General features: G+C 37.0%; 1 protein-coding gene and 1 long non-coding RNA gene across 9 annotated transcripts in view; one reads left to right on the top strand and one right to left on the bottom strand.

Moving 5' to 3' along the window:
* abcc9 (ATP-binding cassette, sub-family C (CFTR/MRP), member 9) overlaps positions 1 to 12,435 on the bottom strand; it is a 40,448-nt gene that overhangs the window by 3,734 nt on the left and 24,279 nt on the right. For 5 of the 7 annotated variants that reach the window (XM_048157349.1, XM_048157346.1, XM_048157345.1 and 2 more), the window contains 14 exons: positions 12,267 to 12,418; positions 12,089 to 12,158; positions 11,732 to 11,889; positions 10,627 to 10,719; positions 10,110 to 10,212; positions 9,309 to 9,410; positions 9,080 to 9,200; positions 6,638 to 6,768; positions 5,974 to 6,052; positions 4,425 to 4,533; positions 2,338 to 2,441; positions 1,999 to 2,132; positions 1,295 to 1,357; positions 573 to 753 (listed from right to left, as the gene is read on the bottom strand). In XM_048157349.1, the coding sequence (XP_048013306.1) occupies positions 616 to 753; positions 1,295 to 1,357; positions 1,999 to 2,132; positions 2,338 to 2,441; positions 4,425 to 4,533; positions 5,974 to 6,052; positions 6,638 to 6,768; positions 9,080 to 9,200; positions 9,309 to 9,410; positions 10,110 to 10,212; positions 10,627 to 10,719; positions 11,732 to 11,889; positions 12,089 to 12,158; positions 12,267 to 12,418 (1,557 nt within the window). In that variant the 3' untranslated portion in view covers positions 573 to 615. The remainder of the gene's footprint in view (positions 1 to 572; positions 754 to 1,294; positions 1,358 to 1,998; positions 2,133 to 2,337; positions 2,442 to 4,424; positions 4,534 to 5,973; positions 6,053 to 6,637; positions 6,769 to 9,079; positions 9,201 to 9,308; positions 9,411 to 10,109; positions 10,213 to 10,626; positions 10,720 to 11,731; positions 11,890 to 12,088; positions 12,159 to 12,266; positions 12,419 to 12,435) is intronic. The other 2 variants (XM_048157350.1, XM_048157344.1) reach the window with 1 other exon arrangement.
* The window catches only part of LOC125246409, a 35,516-nt gene that overhangs the window by 12,110 nt on the left and 10,971 nt on the right, over positions 1 to 12,435 (top strand). For both annotated transcript variants that reach the window (XR_007179848.1, XR_007179849.1), the window contains exon 3: positions 5,853 to 6,060. This is a non-coding gene — a long non-coding RNA (uncharacterized LOC125246409). The remainder of the gene's footprint in view (positions 1 to 5,852; positions 6,061 to 12,435) is intronic.

Genomic DNA, 12,435 nt, shown 5'->3' with positions numbered 1-12,435 from the left:
TGAATATCATATATTCAAAATCAAGGAACTTGTCAAAGAAAAAACACGCAATACACGTTGTCCTTGTCATCACAGAATCTGACTAATGAGAATAAAGTGTGTCGTCATCAAGACTTTCGCAGACGATTTTGAGCAACTGCAGCGCCTGACCTAGGCAGCTGGTCTCGGTTTGCTCTGACAGTACTTTGATTGCACATGTGATTGTAAGGCGGCTGTAGCGCCGATCAAAGTCGGACAAATTTTCTATCCAGAATGCACTGCTTTTGTCAGGCGGCAGCCAATCTTTGCAGTGCCGCATGAAGTCGAACAAGCCTATTGGAAACAAGACGTGAGGTAAAGGAACCAATCAGAACATGACAAATGAAGCAAAGGAACACATGACAAGATCAGATGAGGAAACAGGGAATCACATGATAAGAAACATGACTATGATGAAATTCAAAATATAAGACATGGAAACATGAATGCTGTTGTGATGTGACATAGTCAACCTGCTTTAGAATAGGGTTAGTGGCTGTGAGCTAAGATGATCTAATAGGGCGCCCACATATAGGAAGCTCTTGGTTACCAACCAATGTACCAGGCGTAGGTGCCTGGGGCGGAGCCAAAGCACGGTTACTTGTGCGTCCGGACTAAGATGCTGAAGAGGCTGTCCTCCTGCGCCAAGAGGTTAGGAGCGCTGTCGCACTCTACCAGAATCCCAGAGGAAAACACCAGCACCTGCTCCGCCTCCAAGATGGAGGAAACCAGGTGCTGTGTCAGAGGAAGAGAGATGGGTGGACAAAGAAGGAGAAGAAAGAGAGGGGAAAAGGGGATGAGGGTGAGGAGAAGAAAATGTGTGGAAAGCGCAGCAAACACAGCAGCAGATAGAGATCATGCATTTATCCAGAGCTTAATGTTGTTCTGTGGCACTTTAAAAACACATTGTTTTTTTTTTTTTTACTGGATGCATTATAAGTGACACAAACCGAGGCAGAAAAAACATTTTTCTATGGCTCTGAATGTTTAAAGTACAAACATCAGATTACAGTGGCCGCAGGCTTATACTTATGAGCCAATGTGTTAATAGCAAGAGACTGATAGTAAACTGATTTTTAGCTGTCAGAAGTGGTGGAGAAAGATGAGAACAGAGAAAAGAGTGAAGATGTCATAGCCTGGCAAGCATTAAAAGTCCTTATCTAAAGATGTATTTCTGTATTGTTTTGAATATTTCTTTGCCTGTATTTTCATATAGACCAGCAAAACAAATATATATATATATATATATATATAGGGTCGATATAGTGTAACTTACCGCTATTGTGACAACCGTCCGATCAGCAAACGCAGTCATTACCACTTTCTGAAGAATATTTTCCTGTTGAATTTGCCACAAAATAATTTTTAGTACCAAAAATATATAATGAATATAATGAGTGAAATATATAATATATAATGAGTGAAATAAAATCCTGTTTCACTCTAAAATATGTCATATTATGGAAGTAAATATTGTTTTTTTTTTTTTATAAATCCAAGTTAGAACTGAAATATAATGGATGTATATGGAAGCCTATTTTCTAAGAAAAAAAAATTCTTGGTAAATCATAATTACAAGGTAAACAAATTAACATAAAAGTTTAAATTATGAAATAAAAGGAATAATTATGACATAAAAATTAAAGAATTTCTCATAATTTTGCCATAACAGGTGACATAACATAATTTCATGTTATTTCATAACGTATGAAAATATTTCATTTAATGTCCCATCTCATAATCATTTCATAACATGACTTTTTATCTCATAATTTCAAGTAATAATTTTTACTTTTTATATCATAATTATGACTTTTTATCTCATAATTGTGATTTAATATCTCATAACTCGTGACTGATGTTTTGTCATAATTATGACTTGTCTCATAATTATGATTTAGTATCTCACAGACTTAATTATGATTCACTAAAGCATGATTTTTTTTTTCTTATGTGGCAGAAATGGGAAGTAGGTTGTACCGTGGCCATGTCTATAGAAGCTGTTGCCTCGTCCATAATTAGGATGCTGCTTTTGCGAACAAAGGCCCGGGCAAGACAGAAAAGCTGTCTCTGTCCCACACTGAAGTTCTCCCCTCCTTCTGTTACCACAGCATCTGGGGGAAGACATATGATGCTTTACAGCTGTTCAGATTTACAAAATATCACTTTTCACTGGATAAAACTAAATGATTCAGGTCATGATAAAAAGGTCAGGAGACTCCAGCTTTTCATTTTGATGAATTTACAGTCAGGGTGACTGACATTATTATGTCAACCAATTCTGATAAGGGTTGAATAGTTGAAGAGGATCATTCTTACCCAATCCTCCTGGGAGTGCTTTCACCATGTTCTTTAACTGGGCGATTTCAAGTGCTTCCCAAAGCCTGTCATCGGTGCAAGTGCGCTCAGGATCAAGATTTAACCTAAAAATGCACACATACACATTCAGTTCAACCAAAATGAAAACTGTCATCATTTACTCACCCGCGTGTCATTAGAAACCTGCAGAATTGTCTTTTTTTTTTTTTTTTTAAGTGAAAGATAAAAAGAGACATTTAGAAAAATGTTCGTGCTGCTCTTTTTCATTCAATGAAAGTGAATACTTAGGCTGTCAAGCTCCATAATAGAAAAAAAAGTTTAATAAAAGTGGTCCAAATGATTAATGTTCTATATTCCATGCCCTCTGAAGCCATATGATAGCTTTGAGTGAGGAACAGCTTCGATTTTCAATATTTTTAAAAAGAAAGTAGTACTTTTATTAAGCAAAGATTCATTAAACTGATCAAAAGTGACAGTAAATATAAATTTATAATGTTAACATTTTTATTAATAAATAGAATATAAATCTAATCAATTTTGTTCTTTTGAAATTTCTATTCATCAAAGAACCCTAGGGTTTTTCACAAAAATATTAAGCAGCACAATGTTTTTGACATTGATAATAATAAGAAATGTTTCTTGAGCATCAAATCAGCATATTAGAATGATTTCTGAAGGGTCATGTGACGCCGAAGATTGGACTAATGATGCTGAAAAAATCTTTTAAAATACAAAAGCAGTTACTTTAGATTGTAATAATATTTCACACTATTACCGTTTTACTATAATTTTCAGATCAAATAAATGCAGCCTTGGTGAGCAGAAGAGACTGAGCCCAAGTTTTGAACGGTGGTGTACATGAACATTTTTTCGGCACTCAACAATCCCAGTCACTAGGGGTGTGACGAGATCTCGTGTCACGATCTCGCGAGACTAATATGTGACGAGATTTCTCCTCGAGGCGAAAAGTAGTCTCGTGATGTTGCCATGACACAGTGTTAGGATGATTAGGAAAGAATATGCCACCGCTTCGTTTACATTACGCCTCCACTGTCGTTTTGCTTTGTATTTAAATAAAAAAACATTTAATTCAGTTGGATAACGGTCGCCGCCGCTCCGTATTTACAGAGTTACGCGCGATCGTGAAAGTGAAAGTAAACGCGAGCGCGCATTCAAACGCGATTTCAATACCCCGCATTTTGAAAGCGGCTCCCTGATGAATGTAAATCTCTCTCAGTATGAAAGCTTGGAGCAATTGGAGCATCATCAGGTTGACTAAAATATGACAGAATTTACATATTTGGATGAACTATCCCTCTCAAGTGACATTGTGTTAATGCACCCAATGACCATAAACGGCAATACTAATGAACCCATATTCGCATCCGTATTAACACGCTGGGAAATGGCTTCCAACCACAGCTTCTTCCTTTACGGCCTGCGTTTTCCAAAATTAAAATCAAGAAGAGATTTGCTGTACCAATAACTCATACGCTCTGTCTCCTGGGCCCAATGATCCATTAGGCCTGCTTCATATAAACATTGTCATGACAACAGCTTGCCCAAAACCATTCCCAGATGACTTGTGATGGTGGTTCAGTTTTATTTTCTTTCTTATCCCTTGGCGGCCTATTTAAACAAACCCCATATGCTCACTGTCTTCAGAAACAAACATGACACTTAGTATCCGTGAGAAGTTCAAACAAGCTTGGAGCTGAGGACACTTGTAGATACATATTGAATATCCAGTGAAAGAACTACTTAACACTGTTTGAAAAGAAACATAAAATACTAAACGTATAAGAATGTATAACTTATTCTGAAAACAGCATAATTACGCAATGCCAATAAAGTGGAATGCCCCCTATGTCACATCCCAGGGGTCCCTGTGTTTTGTAAATGATCTGTGTTTATACTGAACTTCTGATTAAAAATGTCAGGCAGGAAGTGAGTGTTTATTGTCCCTGGTCTTGTCTGTTTGGGTCAGTTTAGCCTCAGTGAGTGCGTGAGGTGCATGCATTACGCAGATACTAATGTATTCGTGTGTCTGTTTGTATGTTTGAGCGAGCATGTTTGCGTGTGTTTACCGGATGGAGCCGCTGAACAGCACTGGATCCTGTAGGATGATTGACAGGCGGGATCTCAGGGTTTGTAGGGGAAGCTTGCAGATGTCAATGCCATCAATAACAATCTTTCCTAATGCCAAAAAAAAAAAGATCATGATATAATATACACAGGTTTTTAATTAGCATTTATTTTTATATTTTATTTATTTTATTTCTATAATTTTAGTTTAAGTTTTAGTCATTTTTTTACATGCTTTAGACATTTTTACTATTTTTTGGTAAATATTTATATTTAGCTTTCATTATTTTTATTTGTTTATTTCAAGTTTATATTATTTTATTTTAATTTTTAAGTTTTTTAAGCTGAATTTTGTCATCTAATATTTTTATTTTATTTTATTTCTGCTTTATTGTAATTAACAGAAATGATTTTTAATAGTTTTAGTTAACAATAACATCACTGGTTTATATTTTTTATTTCGCTCGTGTGAATTGAGATACTACATTAAATATTTGTAAAAGTAATTTGTTAAACCTGAACTAAAGAAGGGAAAAAAGAAACAGCGATCAGTTACAGCACATAAAACATACACTTTCCATTATATATCAATATTAAGTCTTTTGTTAGTGTATGTTATGCATCAACCTAGATATTTAACATAAGATATGGCTATATTTAACTCCTCACAAAATCTCAAACTAATCACAATAACATTCTTCTTCCCCTGAAGGATTGTTTTTATTAGTTTTGGGTGTTCAGGTCAGTTTACATTAACGTGACTTTAATACATAGTGAATATCTGAAGACCAAACAAGTTCTTAAGATTTTAGCTTTATATGGACACAGTTAAGAGAGGGTCTGTGCTTTTCTGATTTAAAACATCTCATACAGCCGTGTTCATGTGCACAAAGCAGCAAGAACTGTTTGATTTGGCTAAAGATTTATTTTGGCCAAGGGAAATATGAAGTTAATGGTGCACGCTGGATAATATGATAAAACTCTTGGAGAAAATAACTGTGACTGTTATATATTGTGTGTCTGTTAATGTTTATAATAAAAACAATAGCCAAAAACTGATGCAATATCTTAAAAGTAACACTACTAACTTTTTTCGTAGCATTTTTACCTTCTATGTCATTATTTTTTTGGGACAAAATATACATATAGCATGATTTAGATAAAGTATTTTTTTTTAATACAAATTCTGTTTGATATTTTATACCAAAAAAAAAAAAAAAAGACAGTAAGACTCAACAGATCTCTATGGTTAATGTCTGAATATGACATCATGGCTGCTTGTCAAAGTGACAGTAACCATACGGTAACAGAACAAACAACACGGGCAAAGAAATAAATGTTTCTGGGCCAAGCAGCTGAGGACATTAAAATAGCTTTATCATAAAACATCCATGGCTTTTCTTTCATATTTTCCTTTTTTCTTCTTTAAGGATCCACAAGGGTCAGCGTCTCCCCAGCGGCGAGCTTGACATACATCTGACTGCTGTTATGCTCAGTGAACCATAGTATATTATTAAATAGAGACTTGGAAGATGTCCTGGGAAGTCCTACCTTCAAAAACATCCACCATGTTGAAGAAGGCCAGAGACAGCGAAGACTTTCCACTGCCCGTTCTACCACAGATGCCCACCTGCGACAGTAAGAATAACACGTCAGCGCTTTACACAGCTTGACATTTTCAGATTGCTTTTGTATAAACACGCTCAGGGCTGCTGTTCTCCTAAATTTCACAAAGTAGTGTGGACAGTTACAGTTGCCATGTCACAATAAGAAGCCATCTGTGCTGTCATACTCGTATATTGTAAGCCAGGGCAGCTCTTAAAAACAAGTTAGACTAATAAAGATAAAAGCTGATGAGGGAATTGCACATTTTGCCGCACTGTGTTGTCGGTATTAAGGCAGATAATAACTGTGGTTTGACAGTGCAATGAGAAAATTAACGCTACTGTGACAAAACCGCAACTGAGTGGTACAGTTCGTGCTACAACAGGTCGATCGGTATCAGGACAGCCGACTGCTCTTTGACAGCTTCGGCTGGAGGTTTCATTTCACTGTGACTTTCAGGACCATTTTAATGATACTTTTGAGGTTAACGGACAGCTTGAGAGTAATAATATTGTTAATTTATTGCAGGGTTATTTTAGTATTAATTATATAGTATTTTGAATTAGCCTTTAGTTTACTTTTTTTCTGACAGTTGTAAGTTGGTGTGTACCTTCTGCCCAGGGTTGATGTGAGCATTGACGTGTTTGAGGACGGGTTTGAGCATGGAGTCGTAACGGACACATAGATCATGGATCTTTATTTCGCCATGCTGTGGCCAGTCTTCTGGTACCTGTGAGACATCTGAAATCACATAAAAACCAGAAGGAGAATGATTGTGACCAACAAATTAAAGTGAATGAAAGATCTGGATTTAGGTTAGCATTACATATAATCAATACTGATACCAGTGTCCTCATGCTATAACCATTAGAAGATAAAATATAGCAAAACCGACATGTGATCTCAACATGGCGGCCATCATAAAGGGATACCAACTTTGGTATCACTTTATTTTGATGATCCCCTTTAGATATTCAGTTGACTATAAATAACATTGCACCCAGGGGCGTAGTTTGTGGGGGGGGATGGGGTGGAGGTAACCCCCCCAATATTCAAAGCCATCAGTTACAACCCCCCCAATACAATACAACCATACCAACGTTCAACCCCCCCAAAGTTGAAACCAAATCTACACCCAATTGCACCTACATGCCAACTAACTCTAGAATTACGTCACATGGACAGTGTGTGGACTATTGCGAAATGTGGACGGCTGAAGTATACTTTAGGGTTAGGGGTTAGTGTTAGTAGACATGTAGTTGCTAAGCTACGTATAGTCAGTAGAATGTCTGATGGGAGACAAATCAAAATAAAGTGTTAGCAGATATTAAGAAGACAGTCTACTAATACTCTACTAACACAGACAAGGCTAAGCCTAGTCCCGGACTAAAATGCATGTTTGAGCTGATGGAAAGCAACTTGCACTGACATATCTTTAAATATGTCACAGCCATAGTTTTGTCTCAAGAAGATGCACACCAGTAATGTTTTTTTTTTTCTAAGGCATGTTTATAAAAGTTACTTAAATGTCCTAATTGAACTAAGGCCTAATCCTGGCTTAAAGGATTAGTACACATTAAAATGAAAATTACCCCATGATTTACTCACCTTTAAACCATCCTAGATGTACGACTTTCTTCTTTCAGACGAATACAATCGGAGTAATATTAATAATCACCCTGATGCTCTTAAGCTTTATAATGGCAACCACCTGTTTGAAAGTCAAGAAAGTGCATCCATCCATCATAAATATACACCACATGGCTCCGGGAGGTAAATAAAGGCCTTCTAATGTGTTTGTGTAAGCAAAATATCCATATTCAACGAGTTATAAAGTAAAATATATCTAGCTTCCACCAGACCGCTAAGGCTACGTCCTACGAAAAAGACGTAAGTTGAATACAGAAGACGGTCTGGTGGAAGCTAGTTATTTTACTTTATAACGTGTTAAATATGTATATTTTTCTTACACAAACACATTGCTTCACTTCCGTAGGACTTTATTAACCCCCCGGGCCGTGTGGAGTAAGTTCATGATGGATGGATGGATTTTTTTTTTAAACAGTTTCAAACAGGTGGTTTCAGTGCATTGCCATTATAAAGCTTAGGAGCATATAACTCCGATTGTATTCGCCTGTAAGAAGAAATTCATATACACCTAGGATGGCTTGAGGGTGAGTAAATCATGGGGTAATTTTCATTTTAAAGTAAACTAATCCTTTAATCTAAGCACTCTCTGTGAAACTAGGCCATAGTCAACAGAATATCAAAAGGGGACCATCAAAATACAGTGTTACTCCTTTATGTAAACTAATATAGCTTATCTGGGCCACCGAATGTGTCTGGAGGCATAACTTCATGTGAGTGTACAATATTTCAAAAGTACTATTTATGTCTTTAGGCGTAAAACCTTTTAAGTGGAAATAAACCCTTTAATATTGTGGTAAAGCATGTTTTTGGATAGAATTTGGTTTACAGAATGGTTAGCGACAGAATGTTCTTTCCTGCCCAGTCAGTGGATTAAGTGCCGCCACACATGACTTTATGTGAGGAGAGTGAAAGTAGACATAACACTGATACATCAATGGCAACAAAAACCCAGAAGACTACAAGTGAGCACTTTAACAAGCTGCAATTAACACTGCTATATATGGTGTCCAAATGTCAAAGTTTTGTCGCGTGCCTACCACTATCCAGCTCAGTTTTCCATTATGTCACTGACAAGGAGATGGAGAATAAGCTATTGATAGGCTATTGCTAAAACTCCTTTTTCTCGAGTCTTTCCCACTTCGTCTCTAGAGGCGAGTGTTTAAATGTACTAAACGTCCTTTCGTGATGCTCTCAGTGGTTTATGTCAGGTCGCTCTGCCCCAGTTCACTAAAATGTGAGGAAATGCACATGTACTGTAGCAGCGCTCTGAATGCCAGGAAGCTGAAAATATGGGCTTTTATCTTGTAGGTCTAAATCTTCATTTAGAGACTAAATAAAACTCTGGATTATCATTAAAATATTTTTAGTAGAAAAATAAATGTGTCAGAAAAAGATTTATTACCCATGGATCCTTCATAGTTCTCAGATTCTGTGCTCAGGAAGCTGTTGACCTTCTTTACTGCAGCCATCTGGACCTCCAGGTCTGCCAGATTCCTCACCACCCAGTTCAGGTAGTTTGTCACCTTAACACAAAGCACGTTGAAGACTTAAAGTGTTTTTTAAATCACTGAGATGAACCTGATGACCACTTTTGCATGCTATAAATTTAGTAAAGCTGTGTTTAAACTCACAGTGAGGGCATACGTTAGACCCAGCCCAACCAGACCGGACGGAGATGAGGTCCAGATAGCTGCCACTGCTGCAGTGAGGACAATCACAGCACCCAGATAATCCTGAGAGGAAAATACAAAATGGTATTATAGGTTTTTAAGCTACCACAGTTTTACTAGTTGATAGCAATACTGTTAATTAAATGTTACTTCTCTGCACCAATTTTGATACTAATGTGCTATTGTACACGCTTCTTTATTTGAAAAGTTAATTAAAAAAGTTATATTTAATTAAAACAAAAGTATTTCCAAACCGATCTCATGAGAAAACGTAACTATTTTATAAGGTGGCGATTTTACATGAATTCATATGATGTGATTCGTACAAAAACATACTATTTTTAGGAAAAAAGGTAAGCATGAAGCTCCACCCCAAAATCTAACCCTCAGTAAGCAGATTGTCCGAAAACATACGAATGGGATCATATGAATTCATATGAATTAGCAACAAACTCGCCAAAACGTAAAATAGTTACGAATTGTCGTGAGAATGTTGATATTGCTACATTGCTGCCTACATTTTTTCAGGTTGTAATTATTCAAGTAAAGTCTTTTTGTTGTTGTTGTTTTTGTGTTCCGTTTCTTATTTTGCTTACATTTACGTTCGTTTGTTGAATGTGATTTAATTTATATATTCGGCAAGATGACTGGTAGTGTTTTAGTATCAACTTTTGATATCCCTAATATTTCTATCTTTAGATCCAACACCTCTGAAATCTATAAAAACTCAAGACGATCATTAGCATGTGGAACTTTACTTACAGTTCTGACCTCCAGCCACCGGTTGGCAGCAGAGAGAAATAGGTAGGCTGTGTTGTTGGTGTCAGTTAGCTCCAACATGCGCTGCTTAAAGCGAGCCTCATGTCTGAAAACAGAAACCTTCTACTATGTGAGTCAAAACCATTTAGTATGTGATACAGAACCGTGACCGACTACAGCTAAACAGTAACACAGCTGTGAAGGATGAGAGTGTTCAATTCATTCATGTAAACACTTACATGAGACTTAACAGAGGAGATGAAAGCTTAATCTTTTAATGTTTATTGTCGGATTACTTAAAGTCAAGGATGGCTGAATGTGCACCATGTGTTTATAAGAAATGGCCTGGAGCCACTGAGACTACATCAATCCTGCATGGCTGATACCACACAAAAATTGCTTTGTATCATGGCTGTTGTCACTCATTTGCAACTGCTTAGTTGTGCATCCAGTTAGGGGATCAGCGAGAAAGAGTTATTTAAACAGCCATGTGCTCTCAGAAAAATCTAGATTCACTGACCTGAATGCTCGAATGGTGGTGAGGCCTTCTGCAGTCTCAGAGAAATGACAGAGAAGGGGCAGTTGAGTGGAGTCATCGAGATCTTGTAGATCTCTGAAGGAGAAAAAGAAAAAGCAGCAGACAGAGAGAGAGTCAGAAGAGCTTCTGGAAGTGAAAATGTCTTTCAAAATCTGATTTTAACGATTACTGTATAAACTTTGCAAGACAGAACTATCATGAGCTCCAAGCTTGCTAAACAATGGAATATGCTTCTGTAACACTGTGATAATAGTCACATTTCAGTTGAAGTACAACACTACAGACAATGTTGTTTTGTAACATTGGCTAAAGGTAGTTACTTGACATGCAATGTTGCAGTGTTAGTGCATGAAGAGAAAATATGTTAGATTTAGATTTAGTTGCATCATTTACAATGTTTATGGGATTAATTTTAGTATTTTAGTTATTATTTTCCTTGATTCTAATGATATGCTGTGACTCGTCTTGGAGCTAGTTGGTTTAGTTAAAATTATTTTTGTTAAAGTAGCATTGTAGAAACTTGGAAACAGCCGTTTCACTTGCCATCATACATTGCACAGGACTGGGAGAGCATTGGTATTGTTGATATATTGGTTTCTGATATACTATATTGTGGTGAAGTGTGAGAATGTGCTTGGGTTGATAACATGCTAACAAGATAATGCAAAAGCAGCAAAAGCCATTTTTTCCATCTTGTGATGAACATCTGAGTGTAGCGGACTGAAAAAAGGGAAAAATGTGGAGCAGGGTTCAATTTATTGATTGTTGATTGAATTTTGAGATGTTGGCGTTGCACTCAAAAATGAGTGCAAGCTTGCTGTCGATTGTAAGAAAGGGGCAGGGTTTAAGTGAACTAAATGATTGGAGAAGTTTCACCAGAAGACCAAGTTATGACATTTTGATTAATGGACTTTATTCAGTCAAGTTATTTTGACACATCTAAGTTGAGTTGGGTAAACGCAATTCAAATTTATCCTATACAAAGTAGAGATAACATGTTTCCAACTTGTGGAACCACTGTCCATGATTGAATTAAGTTCTGCCAAAGAGTTTTTTGAGTACATTCATTGTTCAGTGGACTACTAACTTGGAAGCAACCCGGAAGTACTTCTGGATGAAATAGAAGGCTACAGCGAGGGGCACCAGTGCGATGAGGAAAGCAGGGGTGACAAAAGCAATGACTCCAATTGCCGAGAGACAGAGTAGAGTGGAGCGAGTGAGAGACTCTAGTGTTGGGGGAATGTGCTGTGGAGAGAGAACGAAAAAGTCACACATTAGCACACATACGCCAGATTCCTCATCTCATTAATACAATAATGTTGACTACCACAGCACGAAGGTCACAAGTTTGTGTGGAAACCCAAGGCTCGTCTCAATAGGCTTAAAATGAAAGAGACGTACTTGACACTTCAAACAAATCTCTTTCTGTCTGTCTTTCTCTCACCTGATCGATGATGTTGGTGTCCGCTGAGAAACGGTTCAGGATTTGTCCAAGTGGCGTGACATCAAAGAATCTAACAAAGGTGTAAAAGAATATTTTATAATGACGTTCCTGGTTGAGTCGATATCAGATATTGTGTTCCCCTCAAATAAGAGTAAGCTTTATAATAATGAGTAAGTACCTAATGGGAGCATGAATGATCTTGTTGAGGAGGTTGTGATGGAGGTTTGTAGCTGCAGCTACTCCTAGAAACTCTACAGTTAAGGAAGTGATAAGGCAGAGTGCTATCCCAGCCCCGCACAGGATAATAAACACTGGCACGTAGGAACGATGCTGTAAAACATGCAAAG

This window comes from Megalobrama amblycephala, linkage group LG14, assembly GCF_018812025.1.
Source record: "Megalobrama amblycephala isolate DHTTF-2021 linkage group LG14, ASM1881202v1, whole genome shotgun sequence".
Taxonomy (NCBI): Eukaryota; Metazoa; Chordata; class Actinopteri; order Cypriniformes; family Xenocyprididae; genus Megalobrama; species Megalobrama amblycephala.
The sequence above is the reverse complement of the archived record's forward strand: the minus strand, read 5'-3'. Positions and strand labels throughout refer to the sequence as shown.